Source organism: Mus musculus, chromosome 11 (genome assembly GCF_000001635.26).
Source record: "Mus musculus strain C57BL/6J chromosome 11, GRCm38.p6 C57BL/6J".
NCBI classification, from domain to species: domain Eukaryota; kingdom Metazoa; phylum Chordata; class Mammalia; order Rodentia; family Muridae; genus Mus; species Mus musculus.
Genome location: NC_000077.6, coordinates 102,211,720 through 102,230,403, shown reverse-complemented (window position 1 = coordinate 102,230,403; position 18,684 = coordinate 102,211,720). Strand labels below are relative to the sequence as shown.

At 54.8% G+C, this 18,684-nt stretch overlaps 1 protein-coding gene and 1 non-coding gene across 18 annotated transcripts in view; both read left to right on the top strand.

Moving 5' to 3' along the window:
- The first annotated feature begins 231 nt into the window (after positions 1–231).
- Hdac5 (histone deacetylase 5) overlaps positions 232–18,684 on the top strand; it is a 34,426-nt gene continuing 15,973 nt past the window's right edge. For 4 of the 17 annotated variants that reach the window (XR_001779878.2, XM_030245583.1, XM_017314281.2 and 1 more), the window contains exons 1-3: positions 310–399; positions 5,449–5,670; positions 11,623–11,988. Coding sequence is in view for 12 of the 17 variants with exons in the window: in XM_030245583.1 (XP_030101443.1) it covers positions 11,838–11,988 (151 nt within the window). In the remaining 5 variants the exon portion in view is untranslated. Of the gene's footprint in view, positions 400–498; positions 635–5,448; positions 5,671–8,552; positions 8,637–11,122; positions 11,260–11,450; positions 11,989–16,367; positions 16,480–18,684 lie in introns of those variants that run through there. The other 13 variants (NM_010412.3, NM_001284250.1, NM_001284248.1 and 10 more) reach the window with 12 other exon arrangements.
- On the top strand, positions 254–364 carry Mir8101 (microRNA 8101). Its single transcript, NR_106179.1, has one exon. It is a non-coding gene; the product is annotated as a microRNA 8101 (primary transcript).

The window sequence follows — 18,684 nt, the reverse complement described above, 5'->3', positions numbered from 1 at the left end:
AGCAGCCGGGGTCCGGGTTCTACTCAGTTCATTACTTGGCGAAGAGATCGGGATCCCTTCTCTGCCACCTCCACCCCAGCCTAACCTTGGGCTGGGCATTGGCCCTTTAAGAAGCTGTCACGGTGGCGCTATTGGTCCCGCCCATCTGAGGGGAGGGCCGAATGGGAGGGGAGGGTTCTCGGTTGAAGCCCGAAAAAGGGGGGGTCTGAGCCTATTTTTAGCTCGGGGTCGGGTCACGTGACGAGAGTGACGTCTCCGAATGTTGTTGTTGGTGGCGGCGGCGAGCGGAGCCGGAGGAGCCGCCGCAAAGATGGAGGAGCCGTCGAGGAGGCGCTGCCGCTGCTGTTGCCGCCGCTGCTGCCGCCGCCGCCCGCGAAGCCGGAGCTCGAGCCGCAGCGGGTGAGCGCGCCGCACCCGCCAGGACCCCACCTCCCACGGCCCCGGGACGCCCCGCAGCGTCCCGTCCTCCCGCCGTCGCTGCCCGCGGGCTCCCCGCGACCCTGTCCTTCCTCCCGGCGCGCGCGCCGAGCCAGCCCGCACCCCCAGGGAGCGTCGCTGGGCCCGGGGAGTGTCGCCTTTGGCTCGCCGCGCGCGCCCCTCCTCATCCCTCCCTTGCAGGGCTCCTTCTCTGCAGGTAAGGGAGGGGCCGATTTTCCCGCACCCCGCACCCCGCGCCCCCAAATGTCCCGCAGACCGGCCGGGGATGTCTGATTTGTCTCCTCCCCGGCGGCTCATAATCCGTTGCAACTGCGATTTGAGCCTTGCAACCCGCATTCTGGGCAGACCCTCTCTTCACTAGACACCCCTTTCTTGTTACTCTGAGGTGAGGGGCGCAGCCCACCCACAGTGCTTCTCCAAGTGGCGAAGAACATACCCTTGATTTTATGTCCTTGACGTCCCTGCAGGTGGAAGAGGACTGCGGGGCCCATCTTACTTGTCTGTGCTATTCACCCCCTCGCCTGTGAGGCGTTACTGCGTTTATTACCACCCTCTTCTGTCTGACACCCTGGAGCTCGGGAAAGAGCTGGGAGATGAATTGGTGATCTTTCTTGGCTAGGGCAGATCTCCCCACCCCACTCCCGCGCCCAGTTTTCATCTTGGGTTTGTTTCTCATGGGGCAGAGGTTCTAATAGTGCCTTGTTAACTTGGGGGAGTCGGCTTCCCCCCTCCCCACCCATCCCTGGGGCCCTCAGGAAGATGAGAACTGGCTGGACGATAAGTAATTAATCTAAGAGCTGGGGGGGGGCGCGGGGAGTGTGTTTCATTTCGGGGAGAAGGTGACCACTTCATGTCCCTGCGTTTGGCCTTCTGAGATGAGCTTTGTCCCTGAAGAGGAAGGATAGCAGCTGCAGTTGCTTTTGGGGTGTGTGTGGTGTGTGTGTGTGTAGTGTGTGTAGTGTGTGTGTGTACCCATCACTCTGGTAGTGACCACTATGCTTCTGGGTCCTGGAATTAGCTTTGGATCTTGGGAATGGGAATGGAGAGAGGGGTTTAGGGATCAGTGGGAGGGGAAGATAGAGTTAGATCCTAGGAACAAAAGGAGGCAGGGATGGGAGATTGGTTTGGGCCAGAAGACCTCTGGCTAATCCTTACATTGGAACCTGTTGGCCCTCCACTTAGGTCCTAAGGTTGCAGGCAGGGAGGGTCTCCCAGGCTCTTATGCCCTCCACACTGGGACCCAAGAGCCCATGCTGGCTGTGGAGATGGGCTACGGATGAACCATGTTGTGGGCTCCTCATTCCAGTCTTCCCTTCTCTTTCCCTTCCTAAACAACAAAGCTTGAGGAGAACTTGGTCTGCCTCTTCCTTCTGAAGTCTTCCCTTTTCTCTCTTTCCTCTTAGACTTGGATCTGGACTAGATCTTGTTAAAGACTGGGAGCCCAAATTAAAGGCGCAGGCTCCCGGCACCTCCTGACACACTACTGCCAGGAGAGACAGGTCCCAGGTGGCACGTGTAGAAAATGTTCGCCCTCTTCCTCGGTGCATCCCCCAAGGATGGTGTAATCTGGAGTGAGGGGGGGGGGTAACAGTGTCACATGCACCACCCACCCCAAGTAGCTGCAGAGATAAGAGCTTTGCTTTCCGTTTCTTGGGGCTGGTAGCTTAGCTGTGTGCTTAGACACGGGACTTGGGAATGGGGGTCATTGTTGTTTTTGTATGGCGGAGGAGGGGGGGCAGCCTTAGGAGCTGGGGGTAATGCAGTCAGTGCCGAAGAACCAGCTGCTCTTCAATAATTAATTCTTCCTACTCACGTCCCTCCGAGGAGGGATGTCTGGAACACAGCATCGGGCTCAGCCAGCCTGCTAGAGGACTCACCCCTGTTGGGGGGTGTGTGTGAGAAAGAGACAGTGGGGGGGGGCAATTCTTGGCGCTTTGGAGCATTGTCTCTTGCTCATGAATGAAAACCCGATGCAGCCAGTGAGGGGGCCTATTGTAGCTGACTTTGGCTAATTAAACTTTCTCTCCCTTTCTTTTCCCCTACCCACCTCACCCCAGCCCCAACCTCAGCCCTTTCTTGAATGAGAGCCTGCCTGGTAGTGCTGGGGAGGGGGTATCATCACACTGAAGTTTGAGGGCAAACAGACCCTGTCTAATGCCCTCTGTCTCCACCTCCTCCCTCCCCCCTCTTTTTTTTTTTTTTCTAGAAATAGCAGCCTCCTCCATCTGGCTTGTGCAGATGCCTGGAGCTGCGTCTGAGCAGACAGAAATGGGCCGGTTGCAAAAATGAATTTGTCAGCCTGGTGCCTTTTTCCCCCCTCCCCTGTTGTCTTCCCCCTTTCCCTAGTTTGGGGCCCGCACAGCTTCTATCCTCCTGGACTTATGTTGGTTCAGCTTGGAGGGAGGCACAAGGCAGTGGAGGCTCCAAGAGGAGGCTGGGAACAGTCGCCTGCTATGGCTGTAGCTGGGAGGGGTGGAGATGAGAAACTGCTGCTGCCTTCCGATGGGATGTCTGGGCTTTGAGCTTTGCCAGGCAGTGAGTGTTGCGGCTAGCGAAGCCCATCTTGGATGCATAGGATTTGGTACAAACTGCTAGTCCTTGTTCTCTATGATCTGGGGAGTAGCCCCTGACCTGAGAGTGACCCTGGGCTAGGAGCTCAAAACTTGGGCTTGCCTCTCTCAGGCTCCATTGGTATGTTGGCAGTGGGAAGCATGGTAGATCTAGAGGGGAATTTGAAGGGAGCTGTCGGAGGGACAAGATCTGTGTAGGAAGGCGTAGTGATGTGGCCCTCAGGCCATGGTATGGCTCTGGTCACCTTTTCCTGTCTCCCTTTCCTCCCACCCTCTTCTGGAGTTTTTATTGCCGGTGAGTGGTATAAGGCTGCTGTCCTGCCTCCTTTACCTTAGCAGAGCTTGTAGGTGGAGGCTCTGCCCTTCCCCCCACTCTTCCTTGCTGGGATGCCTTGCATGGAGGTAGAAGGTAGGTTCAGACCCTGGAGTAGTCTGGAAAAAGGATGGAGTTGACTATCAAGGGGAGGGGAACAGGACTTTTGGGGGTGCTGACATTGGCACACTGAGTTGTCATCCAAGTGGTGGCTAGTGTAGCAGCTGTACAGCTCCTGGTTCCCAGCTACCCACCCATGTAACAATAGCAGGCCACTTCTGCTGAAGAGGGTGCAAACACCTCAGACTGCCTGCTCTTTCCCTGCCCTGCCCTAGACAAGAAGTTAAGTCTGTTCTGATCGGGCTACGAAGGGCCTTTTTGTTTCCCAGGAAGCCCTGATGGTGGGTCTCGGTTACTTGGATGACCTATGACCTGGGCCTCGGGACTTTGTAGATGCCTTTTGCAGGTGGATGGGGCTGCTGAGTCCCACTCTTTGGGGAGCAGTGGCCCATAAGTACATCCTGAGCCCACTGTGTGAGTTTGCGGAGCTGTTTCTCTTCTCCCCAGTGGAGAAGACCCAGAGAGATACTAGGTGAGGGTAAGGGGGGTGGGGGCTAAGGGAGGAGCTTCATCAGTTTGGGACCCCTCAGGATCTAGTCCTCTTGAGTGGCCTGCTTTGGAGGTTTTTCTCATTAAGTAGATGGGCTGGGCTACTTAGACTTGCTGGCAGTCGTGGGAATTTCTGAACCTGTGTTCCTCAACCCACGGGAAAGGGTGTGAGCTGGACTGGGCGCCAGCTCTGGTGTGGGCCTGGGCTGAGCTGGCCTGCCCACGCGGGCCCTGCCAGGACACCAGCAGCCCCACCTGCTGCATTCCTGAACTTGGTCCCAGACCTGTACAGGTTCTTTTGTCTCTAGTCTCTGTCTCTCAGTCCTGAACCCTGATCTGAATATAATATGCCTTTCTATAGCCCCAGAGTCCAGAGCGGCAGGGAGCCGCAGGCTTGGGGCTCTTGGGTCTTTGTGTGTGTTCCTGTGGCCCTGCCAAGGAAGACTTGGGAGACTTCTGGGCTTCAACTGGACCTCACCCCTCGGAGTCTTTGATAAGAATGGAGGGTTTGCAGAGATTGAATACTACCAGGAGGTAGGGCTCTCTGGGAGAAAGTTTGTTATCAAAGTAAAGGGAGGTAGATGCTATGATACAGGACTGGCTGCTTGGAGCTGGAGAACAGAGTTAGGGCTTTGATGTTGGCAGTTCTGGTCACTTCCTGACACTTGCTCTCATAGGGCTCTGGAGAGCCTGGCTTCTTTTGGAAGCAAATGAATGAGATTATGTCTGGGTGGATCAGGGGCTCTTTAGGGTCCAGGTGGGTGCTGCCTAGTGCCTTAAGGCTTGAAGATGAACTGTAGGGCTAGGGTGGGGACTCTGGCCAACCCACATTCTTTTACTCCACTGACTTTGGTTAGTATTGGGCCTTTTGTTGCCTTTGTGTAAACGAGGGAAAGGTGTTCCTTATTTTGGTAGACTTAGGATGTGTCGGCCATTGCTTGACTGGCTGGATTTCACAGTTCCTTCCACAGAGCCCAATCTGAACAACACACAAAGCCTTGGGTCAGGGCCCAGAAAACTCCAGCACACTTCTAGAGAGTGCTGGATCTGTTTGACTTTCCTAATTCATGAAACGCACTCCTGTGCCCTGACTCACTGTGGTGCTGGAAAGACAAAGCATATGTTTCCAGTGATAGGTGGAAAGGGCTCGCGACACAGAGAGAAGATGCCAGGCCTGTGAGTCCCAGGGACACTGGGCTGGCTGTCAGTCTGAACTTCAGCCAGGGACCCCAGGTCAGTTCAGCCTTTTCCCAATGCCACAAATGTGGCCAGCCTGTAGGTGCACCTGGCACCGGGCACTGATATCTGCAGAGACCACGATAGCCATTTCCTGTCCCTGGGGCACCACCAATTAGGACAAGAAGAAATAAGAGTCTGGTCCAATGCTGTTTCCTCTGTGCCCTTGGCAGGTGGCCCTCCCTCTCTTCCCTGGTACGAGATGCTCGATCGCTCCAAAATTGTCTCTCAGAGTCCCGAGTTTCAGACCGGGACCGCTAACCCTGCTCCGTCTCTCCCCAGGGATGCCGTTCTGAGTGCCTGACTGCCTCGCCCCGCCCCGAAGGATGGCCTTGGATGGGCATTAGAGGCACTGCGGCCCTGGGCTCGGGCTCCTGTCCCGTCCGTCTGTCTGTTATCGTCTGTCTCTCTTGACATCACAGCAGCTCCGCCCCCTCCCGTCCCAGCCCCCAACGTCAGCTTCCTGCAGGCCCAGAGCCGGCATGAACTCTCCCAACGAGTCGGGTAAGAGCTGGGATGTTGGAGAGGAGCCTCTTGGGGCAGTTTTGAATGCAGTGGGCTGTGTGGGTTTCCCGCCCAGGCCAGCTGACTGCCAGTGTCTGAGATGTCGGGATTGAAGGGGTCAGGAGTGGAGAATGTCACAGCATCAAAAATCTTCCCGGAAAAACAAATGAAAAAACAGAGGCCAACTGTGAGACAGACCTGGGAATCCACGGCTCTGGGAGAGCCTGGGTCTCCCTCAGCCCCATGCCTGCCCTTGGGTACCTGAGATGGAGGTGTGACTTTCCCTGGGTAGCCTGGGACAGTGTTGGAAGCGTTTTCCTGGAGACAGCTCGTGCTACTTCTCGTGGTGATGGCTTTTTCCTGTGCTGTACCTTTTTCCTGGTGGAGCTTTAAAGAGCCCAATGCCTTAGGCTATACAGTGTAGGGATAGGAGTGGGGTTATGTGTTTGTAGAAGAGTCTTGGCTCTTTGCTGAGTGTAAGGAGATGACCTTCTTCCTCTTGGTGGATTCTTGTGTTGGGGGTCTTTGACTCCCATTTCCCATTCCTTTCTGCTAGGACCTTGCTGGGTGCTGCCAGGAATAGTCTGTGGGTGGGACACAAGGTAGCTCTGTTTGGGTGTGTCCCGACGAGTGTGCCTATGAGGGTGTGTCCAAATGACTTGAGCCGGACCCTCAGGAGTTCCCCAGAAGGTCGCAAGTTAGCATGGTCGGAGTAATCGCTGTCTCTTGCCCCTAGCTGTCTCCTTGTAAACAGTCTGAGATGGTCAGTGCCTCTCCTGCTGTATCCCGCCCAACCCTAGCCCTTCCCAGCACTGCCTGGTCCTGTATCTTTTTCTGCAAGCATGGTTAGATGGATATTTTCTAGAGAAAAGAAGGATGAGGGGATTGGATAAGAACTGAGCTGCAAGAAGCAGGGAGGGACCCAGCCCCACACTGGGGAGAGCCGTTCCCCAGCTGTCTTCTCACTGCTTTTGTATTTCCCACTGGGGTCTTCCTGCCCTCGCCTTCATTCAAACCCCTAAGGGTCGCACCAGGTGGGCTCTGGAGCTCTGGCTTCCTGTCTCATCCTCTGGTCATCAAAGGGACAGGAAGAGGCCTGATGACTATCCATCGGTCCCTCAGCTCTGCTCTTCTATCAGACAGGCAGAGGCTGCCCAGGGACATCTGTTGGTAGCTTGGGGAGGACATTTCCCAGCTATAGGGGTTCTTGCTCTTGCAGCGAGTTTCTAGGGCTGTGTTCTAGTCACTGATGGTCCAGGTTCTCCTCGTAACCATCCTGCCTGAGCTGGGTGGGAGCGGGCTGTAGCTGGAGATCTCTGCTAGCTTGGCAGCTTCTGAGCTCTGGTAGGATAGGTATTCTTGGTGACCTGTCTCTTGGCTGGCTTTCCAGCTGCCCCCAGCAGGGGGAGATGCTGTCTTTTCCGTGTATGGGAGGGAGAAAGAGAGAGGGGCACAGGATATAGAACTATATTTTAAGACTGTTGAGTCTTGTGCCGAGAGGTGACCTGCTGTGGATCTTCCCTTAGTTTTTTTCTACAGCTCCGGGGCTGGTTATTCTAGTGGGGTCCAGCTGCCCTGTGGCATGGAGACAACCGGTCTGCACACAGCTTTTACTCTTTGAAGGGGCTCAGCATCTGTTCTCCAAGTTCAGCTGGCATCTGGGTTGGGGCTTCCTCCGATGCCCTGAAGCCTGGAAGAAGCTGGAATTCCACAATAATAAAGTGACTTTGTTTTCAGAGCACATAGGTGTCCACAGCAAAGTGGACACCTTGCAGAAGGCCCTAAGAAAGATTGGGAGCCCCAGGACAGGTTACAGACAGGAGGGGGTGACGAGTATGACCGATCTCTCCCCACATCCTGGCTCATTCGGTCCTCCCTTCTTAGGGCATACAGCCGCAGGGCAAGCACAGCAGGGCACTTTCTCTCTCTTCCCTGGTTCCTCTCAGCATAAGAACAACTTTTTCTTTTTTTTTTTTTTTTGAGGCTGGCCTGTGGTGGACCAAAAGACAGGAAATGGTCCATCCCTTCAGTCGTAGCCAAAAAGTCAGCATGCAAGTTCCTGCTAAGGTGTGGCAGGTGGAGACGGAGCAGTTAGCTTCTGGGCCCACCACTTTGGCCAGTGGGCATTCTCTCTTTATATCTCTGGGCTGGGCTACATGCTAGTACTTGACCTGTCTACCTCTCTGGCCATCTGAGGAACTCTGCTCCCTGGAAGAGGCCAGTCTGTTTCCCTCTACCTTTTTCTTTAGGCGGGGTGGGGGTGGGGTGGGGTGCAAATGGGGTGAGGGGTTCTTTATTTTTTCTGGAGCCAGTCCTGTGTGTACGTTCCCCAGCATGGGGTTAATGATGGCTAGGATTTGTAGCAGCTTTGACTTGGAAGAGCCTCCCTGGGACCTAGGACCTCAACTGCCCTGGTTGTACCCTGTTCTCAGGGCCATGGCTTAGAGAAGGACAGGAATGTGGCCTGCCACGTGATCCCATCTAGATGTTTGTTGGTGGGGCCCTGGAGAAGGCATCTAGGTTCCTTCTGCCCTGCGTGGGAGGAAGATGAACCGCATGATAGCACCTGTCTGCCCAGCACCTCCTAGCGCCCTCTATACTTTCTCTCCTTTCCTTTCCCAGGAGGGAGGGCGACTGCCCCCTCCCTTTGGGGTGACCAGAGAAACTGGGGCATGGGTGTGGGGTGGAGCCAGGAACCTTGGCGTCCTGTCTCCCTGCCTCAGGCTCTGCTACCGAGCCCCTGGGAGGGCAGGCAGCCAGCCAGCGGAGGAGAAAGTGGGTCAGCGCTGGCCCGGGCAGGGGTCTGGGGGGGAAGACCCTTGGTCTCCTTTGTCTATAGGTGCCTTGGCTGATTGGAGTCTGCTTTCTCTTCCTCTGCTCAGCTTCCTTCCAGAGGGATTGGAGGCTCAGGACTGGCTGGTGAGGAGAGGCAGTATCAACCCAGAGAGGAAGTAGAAGATGACAAAGTGGGTGTCTATAGTCTTCCTACAGTTGGGTTTAAATGAGAAGATTCAGCCAGTAGCTAACTGTGGACCTGGGTCGTGGTGGTGTCTCGGCCATACTGACAGGTCCCAGTGTGATCAGGCTCAAAGGAAAGAACTGCAGGGGAGTAGGGTTGATGCTTGCTGGGCACCTCCTAGTCCAGGGTCTCTGGACCTTGGGCAGAAGACTTCTCTTCCCTTTTGGTAAGGGCTCCAAGCCAGCCTTTGGGCCCAGGAAATGAGATTGGGCAGAGCTGGAGGAGGCACCATTGGGCTCTTCCTTCTGCTCCAGCTTCAGAGGATTTGGAGGCCGGGGTGTAGCCTTAGAGTCGGGAGCAGAGGCACTGCTGGGAGAACAGAGCTGGTTCTGTAGCCCAAGCTGGGCTTCAACTTGCTGGTGCTGGTTCTGGATGTGTCTCGTGGACTACACCCTCAGTGAGCACTCTGGGAGATTTATAGGGTGGGACTCGGGAGCCAGGGATGGGAAGGGATGGGAAAGTAGGCAGGAGAAGGGGGCGCTATAGTAGGAAAGCCTGAGGCTAGACATTAGGAAGACCTCATTACATCATTTGCATCTTGGAAGAAGAGAGAGGCTTGTCCTTGCTCCCCCTAGACCTATCCCAGCACGTTTCCTCAGAGCTTTTTGGGAATTGCGTTGAAGATGGAGACTTGTCTTGGGAAAGAGTAGAAGTCATGATAGCGCCAGTTGTTCTCACTGAGCCCTGGCCTTTGAGTGCCTGTGTCCTCAAAAGAATTGTGAGGAATCCTCTTTACCAAGTTTAATAGCTTAAACCTGTAGTCTCAGCAGCGGAAAGGCTGAGTCAGGAGAATAGTTGTGTGTTCAAGGCTAGCCTTGGCTACAGAATAGGACTCTGTCTCAAAACAACAACAACAAAAAAGGGAGACCTCTTTTGACATCAGGCTAATCTAGGGTCTCAGGCGCTTTGCTTTCAATTTGTCCTAGCTGCTCTTCTCCCCTGAGCAGGTCTTCCTTGACTCTCTTCTGGGCCTGGGGCAGGTAAGAGTGTGCCAGGACAGGGCTAGCCAGCCCTTCTGGTTGTTCCCAGCGTGGGTGGGTGGAGCCTCGTCTGGGAGGGGCCGCTGCCCACGGCCTTCTGGGCTCCCTTGTGTCTGGCTGGGACTGTCACTGGTAGAGCCTCTGGTCTTCCCTTCTCTTCTTGAGAGACCTAGTTGATCTGGATGCAGCTGGAGGAGGGACGGTAGACAGGCAATGGTTTCCAGTACCAAGCTCCTAGATTGCACAGGTCTTCTGCCTTTCCATCTAGAATCTGTCTTGGCTGTAGCTTTAGCCTCCTCCCACTTTAGTTCCTGGTCTACCACTGGGGAACAAATCCCCGAACCCCAGCATCGGCTGCATCTCACCATGCTTGGGAAAGCTTGCCTCTACCACCACCACCCTTGTGTGTGTTTTCCAACCTGAGGGAGGAGGCCCCGGTGGAGTCCTGGCAGAAACTTGGAAGATGAGTTTCTGGAGTCACAGCCACCATGTCCTTGGTTGGACTGCTTCTCCCAGGCTCCTGACAGGAGGGTGAGGTCATCCAGTCCAGAGAGAGGACAGGTGTCCCTGGCTCTGTGCCTGGAGTGGGGGGCAAGGAGGGGCCAGGAGGGGTCCAAAATAGTAACTGTGACGTCACGAAAGGGGGAGGAGCCTACAGACCCAGGAATAACCGGTCTATTAAAAGGCTGCAGTGAGGTCAGGGGGCCAAGTGGGATCTCTCTATCAGTGGGAGGCACAACTCGGGAAGAAGGGGGGTCAACAGTAGGTGACACTGGCAGTGGCACCAGTTTTGATGGTACAGTGACCCCCATGGCCCAGGAAGGTGGAGAGCTGAGGCTACTCTGCCAGGCCAGGGTGCTAACAGCTGCTGGAGGGCCTCCAACCCCAAGTCTTCCTGTTTGGGCGCTGGAGGTCCTGTACCTGGGGCAGATGTGCATAGTCTGCCCATGAGTTATGGTGGTCAGTGCTTCAGACCTCTGGTCCCTATCACGTGAGCAGCTCTGTGAGGAGAGTGACTTCCGTCTCGCTGTACTGTACCTCGGTTTCCCCATCTTGGCCTCTTGCTGGTGGTCGTTGTTAGCACGAAGGCAATGTTTGCGGCTTGTGGTGCCCTCAGCTGGGGACGCTGCCAGGAAAGCATTGATTGAGCCGAGAATGGGCAGGTGCTGTCCAGTCCCCTGCCTGGGCTGGGCAGAGCCAACCCAGAAAAATCTCTCTGGTCCCTGGGAAGAGGCCGAGTGCCAGAGGGAGCACTGCAGAATGGGTGGGAGAGCTGCCACCCCACTGCTATTTAGGGTCTCCCTGATAGTAAAAGGCATCTCCCAGCTCTGTGGGAAGGCAGAAGTTACACAAACTCCACAGGCTGTAAGGAGGAGGTGCGAGGTTAGACCAGGTGGTTGGGTGTCTGTCACCTCTCCCTAGTCTTTCTGATTCCTGTCCTCGCTCTGCACAGAAAGGGGGAAGAGAGAAGATCCAGGCTGGCTGCTTGGTGTCCAGTCCGTTGTTTGCCCCCAGCAGTGGCCAAAGCTGACCCCAGATGCATGGGTCCTCTGCCTGCACCCTTCTCTAGTCCAGCCACTGGCCACCCAGGTCTGTGGCCTTGGCCCTGAGTGCAGGCCTCCCTTGCCCCCCTCCCCCTTGACTGGCGCTTCCTCCTGGGGTGGAACGCGCCTCCCCCCATGGGGCCTCCGCCAGGCCTGGGCTCCTGGCAGCCAGCCGGCGGCTCCCTGAGCATGCTCCACCTATTTATAGACAGGGCCCTCCCCCAACTGCTATTTCAGTCTCCTGCCAGCTGCCGGCGGCTCATTCGGGGAGGAGGAGCAGGGAGCCAAGCCCAGAGCTGTCACCGGTGGCTCTGGGAGGGAACACAGAGAGAGCCTGCCTGCCCACTGAGCTCCCCTTCCTGTCCCCTGAGCACCCAGCCATAGCCCAACTCCTGGAACCTTTGGACAGACTTTGGTCCACGCTCCTGGAGCGGAGAGCAGGCCCTTCAGCCTCATTAGCCTCCCTGCGTCTGCTGCCTCCGGAGCGCGCCCAGGCCGGATGAGGTGCCTCCTTGCCTCGTGGGTCCCAGCGGCAGTGGCCTGAGGGAGTCCTTGAGCAGCCAGCTGGCCCCGCTGACCACCTTTTCCCTCACCGGCTTCCGCCTCGGGCGGCCCCTCCCTGGCATGCTGCTGGTGCCCAAGGCACAGGGGCTTGTGGAGATGCTGCAGACCATCTATGAGACCGAGTCCTGTTTCTCAGCAGATGGCATGTCAGGCCGGGAACCATCCTTGGAAATCCTGCCACGGACTCCTCTGCACAGCATCCCTGTGGCAGGTAAGTGGCTGCGTGTCCCCACCTGCCCTCAGCTCTTGGGCATCCTGGCGCCTGGTTTGAGCACCTCACTGTGAGTCTTCCTCCATCGGGGTCCTGCTTCAGCCTTTGAGGGTTTTGTTGAACATCCGTGGACTGGAAGAGCTGTGCTTCTAAGGCAGCCTCCCTTCCTTCCTTGCCCAGGGCTGTCCTTTCACGGTGCCTCCTAGCCACCCTCCGCCTCATCCCTCCAGTGCCTCTGCCTTCAGCAGGGTCAGCCTCAGCTGCTAGGGGCTAGGGCTTCCTAGAGGATTCTGGCCTAGTTGGACCATGGTCAGAGGGGGAGGAAGTGGGTCAGTGACCTGTCTCAGGCTGCCTGCTCTCCCCACAATTGAGCAGAGGAAGAAGTTGTGCCTGGAGTACCTGCAGGAGTCAGAATCCGAGCCTCTGTGGCTTGCTTTGACCTGGTAGTGACTTTGGCAAGTTTTTGGTCAGGAGGCTTCTGAGAATGGACTCTTAGGAAGAGCCTTGTTGGGATAGGGTTGAGCAGAGACTAGCAGCTGGGGTGTTTAAGGATTTTGGCTTAGTTCCTAGTTACCTCCTAGCTCTTCCTTCCCTGGGCTGTGGTTTCTTCCCACTTTCTGAGGATAAGGGATGTGTTATTTTGACCACAGGTGGGCTTAAAGACCTCCCCCCCTAACCTCAGCTCGAGGATTCCTAGACCTGCCCACCTTCCCTGGGGGAGCTTTTTATTGATCCTTGGTAGGGGGTGGGGTCCCCCCAGAGCTGGCCACTCCTTCTGTCACTCCCAGGAACCTGTTGCCACCAGGCTGGCACCACAAGATGCTTCCTCCAGGGAGGGGCCTGCTGGACCCATGCCTGCTTGGTCCCTCCTGGCAGTGGCTGGCTTGGTACTTTCGAGAGAGAGAATATGTGTGTGTGTGTGTGTGTGTGTGTGTGTGTGTGTGTGTGTGTGTGCGCGCGCGCTAGAGTTCTTGACTCTGGATACATGGGTGTGGATCTGAAGGTTTCAATTAGAAGGTGGAAGCTGTATCTCTCTCTGGTGGGTACCTGTGATTTGGCTCTCTGCTGTCCAGGGCTAAGACTTGAGTAGGATTGCGCCGAGTCAGAAGAATGTTTTGGGAAGGTTTGGAAAATCCTTGGAACGTGATTTGCTGTCAGCTCGGACGTGGATAGGGATGTCCGTTCAATATCCTAGGATAGGGCATAGTCGTGGAGACCAGCCCTGCAGTGTGCTTACCAAATCCCTGGGATGGAGCCCAAAAGGCTGCTGCTTGCTCAGGACTAATGGAGCTATAGCCCCTGTCCTCAACCCTCAGTGGCTTCTGCATATTCACGTGGTCTCCTGGGAGGTTAAGGAATGTCTGAGGAGCATCGCCTAGGGTGGCTTCTAGCTGGTCACCCACTCTGCACTGAGCTGCCAGTTGGCCCCAAGTTCCCTCTTGTTTACTCTTCTTTGGTTCAGACCCTAGAAACCCTGAAAGTTTGGGACCGTGTTCTTCTATCCCTGGATATACCCCAGCCAATCCTTCTCTCTAGATCTCCAACTCCCCCCCCCCCCCCCTTCCAACCTGGCCTTCTGAGTGTGGCGCAGTCCCTGCTGGCAGGAGGGAGGTGTGAGTCACCCTAGCAGCTCAGGGAGAGGGCTAAGAATGTTCCCCTGAACAGTTCTGATGCCGTGTCTGTGACGCGGCTGGGGACAGATATAGGCCTGGAGCTTGGCTGCCTTTTTTTTTTTTTTTTTTTTTTTGGACTCTGGAATGTAAATAGTCGTTTCAAATAGAAACACTTTAACCTTTGGGTTAAAAAAAAAATCCTCCCTAGATAAACATGGCCATGAGGGCCCAGAAGCCTGGTGTTTCCCTGCAGTCCCTTTTCCCTTCACCACACACCCTCTCCCTCCAATTTCTTGAGCAGTCTCCAGACGAGAGACAGAAGCCTACAGCTGACAAAGCCGGTTTCCAGGGGTGCTTTCTCGGATGGTGTTGCTGGTGTCCCAGCCCAAGGGGCCTTCCAAGATCCTGCCTCTCTGTCCCTTGTAGCAGCAGGTCCTGGGAACTCTTACTTAGGGACAGCTTTTGCTTCCTCTGCTGTCTGTCTTGTTGGCTGCTAATACCCCCCCCCCACCACCACCACACACACACCTAGCACTGTGGGTGGTACTTAGATGAATGAGTGTTGGATGAGGAGGTGGAGGGCCCGCCTTCTGGCAGGATGCCTGGGTGCTATTCTAGGGCTTGACCTGGTGGCTGGATAGAGACAGCTACAGTGAGCACCTAAGGGTGAGTGAGCCGGAGAGGGAGAGAGAGACACTCACTCGGCTCTTCTTGCTCAAGGAAGGGGAAAGGGGCCGATTTCCCCTTCCACTGTGGATGGCTCGTGGTGTCTCTGTCTAGTTACCCTGTGACTGCCCAGTGTGCAGCGGGCACCTCCATATACTAGGCTCGGCCCTAGCTTGAGGATCCTGTGATCTTTCCACTGTGGGGTTCCCAGTGGTTGCAGAGTGGGGCTCCGATGTCCCCTTGTACATTTCTGGTTGAGCCGAGGCCTTGGATCCTGGGGGAAAGAATGGCTGAGGAGGCTTCTCTCCCAGCCGAGGGAGGCCAAGTCTGGTTTGTGCCAGGAAGGATGCTCTGGATGTTGGGAAGTCCCACGGGGTTCAGGTTTGCAGCCGGGGCTTTCCCTGCCTGTTCCTATTTAGGCTCCTGAGGCCATTCCGAGCATGGCTGTGCGTCAGGAATGTGTAGGTGTGGGGATGCCAGGAAGATAGGAAGGGCAGGACTTGAGTGGAACTAATATTGTAATCCACGAGGCGACAGGGATACCCGGGACTTTCCTTACTGGTATCTTTTAGGAAGGGATGTTACTACCCTCGTCCCATAGTGGAGAAGGGTTAGAGATGTGAAAGAATTTACCCAGAGCACAGAATAAGTAGACGCTTAGATTTGAACTCAGGTCTGTCTGTGTGGGGCCATTGTTAACCTACACAAAAGCTTTCTCTCACATTTCTTTAAAAACAGTCCTTTGTCTGGGTGGGTGTGTCCTCAGAGCTAGTGTCTATGGCTTAGCAACCAGAGCATGGGCTGGTCAAACTCCAGTTTGTCCCTTCAGTTGGGTACCCATCTGCAGTACCCAACTTGTACAACCTTATGTGGGAGGCCCACCTATACCTCCAAAATCTGTACTCCTAGAGAATAGGGCTCATTCTTGCCCCACTCCTGGGGTGTCTAGGAGTAGTCTTCCCCCACAAATACTTGAAACTACTTGGCCAATTATCTCTCTCCCTGAAGGCGATTTGGCTCAAAAGAAGATGAGCCTAAGAACAGAGGCAGACAGCCTCTCCTGCCCCCATGGCCTGCTACCTCATCTTGTTTTTGAGACCCTCAGCTGTCCCTTCCCCTCTGCACAGCTGCCAGACAGGAAGTCAGATTAACCGTGTCCACACACAGCTGTAACAGCTGTCAGATTGTCAACAGGAATGAGTGCAGGCAGTCCAGGGACTGGGAGACAGTGGTTCTCTGGCTTTGAAATGGCAACAGAATTGCCAAGGAGATGTGGTCTAAGGCAGGTTCCGAGTCTGCAGGACCTCTGGGGGAAGCAACATTTAAACTCCTCCTTTGGCAGTTCTGATGTACAGCCTGTTAGAGTCTGGGCTGCCTCTCGTGTTTCGTGGAAGGCCCTGGTGGGAGAAGGGTCTATGCAGAGGGCAGGCGGGCGGCTGTTATCTTAGACAGGCAAATAAATACAACTCCTGGCAGCCTGGCAGTCTGGAGAGAGGATGTTTTGAGATGCCAGGAGCAGGTGTCTAAACTCATAGGGGGATAATGGCAAGCAGCCAGGCGGACAGGGTGCCTTGCTGGACAGTGAAGCCCGGGCTGTGCTTGGAGAATGGAAGCAAGATCGGCCCTGGGGCCCTTGCCACCCCCACTCCCACCCCCACCCCCAGGTAGGAGCAATAACTGCAGGTTTTGCATGGTTACTGTGCCCTTTAATTGCCTGCAGCTTTTGTGCCCAGGCATTCTTGGGATGGTGGGGAGGTGGGAATCTTCTAGATAGCCACCTTGGATCAGCACTGATTCCAGGGACACCTTGTGGCCCCTACCTGGATTCTGCGTCCCTGTCTTTCAGTCTCAGCCCACCTCTAGCTTTCCAAGCTCCTCCCTGCCACTTGTCCCCCTCTCCCTTCCACCTTCGGGCTCTGGTATGCTGGTACCACCCAGGTGCCTTCATTTAGGTTGTCGGACCCTCAGGGCTCCTTGTCGCATCTCTCTCTCTATATTTGGTGCCAGCCTCCAGGGTTTCCCCTTTTGCTTTGTAGGGAGCGGGGCAGAGAGAGCCAGGAGAGTTTAGATTAAGCACTGGCTCCTCTGCCTCCTTTTCAGGTGACCTTGGACAAGCTCCCTCTGTGGCCTCACTTTCTCCTCCTGCAGCTGGGGCCGTTGAGTTGCTGAGCTCCTGGGCCTTTTCCTTACTGACATTCTGAGGGTCTCTGAGGTCAGTCTCACATTGCTTCTGTCTTGCTGGAGGAAGGGCTGAGGGTCTCCCAGCACCTTGCCCCAGGAGGATAGAGACTAGCTTTGGGCAGAGGTGTTACCTAGAGTGGGGGACAGTGAGGTCAGGGATGGGAAAGTATCAGACCGCTCAGAGCTGGGGGCCTGGAGAGCAGGGACCAGGGCTTGTGCTTATTTGTTCCAGGTGATTTGGGGGAGGGATGAAAGGGACCCCACTGCTGAGATTTGAGCTGCAAAAAGCAGGCAGTGAAGCCAGGGAGCTGGCCTTCGAGCATAGAGCTGAGAGGACGCCACTCCCAGAACCTCTCTCTTTCAGTGGAACCTAGCTGCTGGTCACGGTACACTCTGCAGGAAAGGCTCTGATGGTACAGGTGCACAGAGTGACCTTCAGACAACATGAATGACAGTTAAGGCCTCACTGTGGCAGGAGTCTGAGCCTAGCATCCACAGAGCTTAAGCAATCTGTGAAGTTGGCCTTACATAATCCTAAACATTTGATTTTGTGTGCTTTTACTTTTGGTTAAACCAACAAGCTCGCTTGCTTCTTTCTTTCTTTCTTTCTTTCTTTCTTTCTTTCTTTCTTTCTTTCTCTCTCTCTCTCTCTCTCTCTCTCTCTCTCTCTCTCTTCCTCTTTTTCTCTTTCTCTTTTCTTTCCTTCTTTCCTTCTTTCTCTCTTTTCTTTTCTTCTTTCTTCCTTCCTTCCTTCCTTCCTTCCTTCCTTCCTTCCTTCCTTCCTTTCTTCTCATTTATGTTTATGCCTGGTTTGCCTGCATAAGTCTGTGGACCGTGTGCCTGCCTCGGTGCCTGAGGAGGCCAGAAGAGCATTGGATATCCCAGGACTGGAGTTACAGATGGTTGTAAACTGCTAGTGAACCTGGGTCCTCTAGAAAAGTAGACAGTGATTATAACTAATGAGCAATCTCTCCAGTTCAAGTGTGTTTGTGTGTGTGTGTGTGTGTGTGAGAGAGAGAGAGAGAGAGAGAGAGAGAGAGAGAGAGAGACTGTCTCTATGTAGTCCAAGCTGACCTTGAATTTACCAACCTTACTTAAACTGGGGGATTATCATGCCTCAGCCTTCCTAATGTTAGCATCTGTCATCCTATTTGACTGTGTTTGTTTTGTTTTGTTTTATCATTTTATTTCTTGGACAAGGTCTGACTATGTAGTTCTGTCTAGCCTGAAACTTGCTATGTAGATAAGGCTGGCTTTGAACACGGCAGAGGTGTTTTTTGATCTGTTGAGACAGGGTCTAGCAGTAAGCTCAGACTGACCTCAGCCCTACACTGAGTCCTAGGGTTATAGGCATATACCACCACAGCTGGCCGTTTTGTCAACTTGAGACATATTATTATTGTTGTGACTGTTGTTGTTGTTATTATTTTGGTGCTGGTGATCATACACAGAGCCTCATGCATTAAGCAAGCGTTTTGCCACTGTGGTATATTCTGAGCCCATAGAAACATTCTAAGTAGTAGTCTATAGATTTTGCTAGGTTGCCAAAACCAGAACACACACACACATACACACACATACACACACACTCTCTCTCTCTCCAGGAGCCATTAATAGTAGCCCTGACAAGCTCTTCTGCCATCTCCCCAGGCCCCGTGCCAAGCTCCCCAGCACGCATTTTCTCGGGCTTGGCAACCTGGGAGGTAGGTGCTCCGCTTCCATTTTGCAGATGCTTGCACGAAGCCTGGGGAGGCGCCTGGAGCCTTGACTGACAAGTGGTGCTGCCTTGAGCCTGTGCCATCTCTCCCAAAGCCCTCACTCGTAACCATTACATGATGGTGTTCGCTTGCTCGACGAGTCGTGCAAATTGCTAGGTGAGAGTCATGCCGAGCCTGCACATGTGGAAATGCCGTCTGAATTGCGGTAGAACCTGTTGAGCCTCAATTGGCCTCCCTAGTCACGTAAGAGCACAGAAATAGATCATGGGAAACCGTCCTCGGTGGGGAGGCGTCATGGGCAGAGGAGTGTGAAGTGTGTTCCCCGCCTCCTTCCAAATTCACTCAAGGCCAAGACAGGGTCGGGAGCCTTTTTTTCCATCCTCCAAGGGACAGACAAGGTAATTAGACATTTAAAGAAGCTGCTGATTGTTAGCGAGGCAGGTCTAGGCTACCTGGGACACTGGTGCGGTGTGCTGTCTTCTTGGGTGGGCTCTCCTCCACGTGTGCTGTCTGGAATG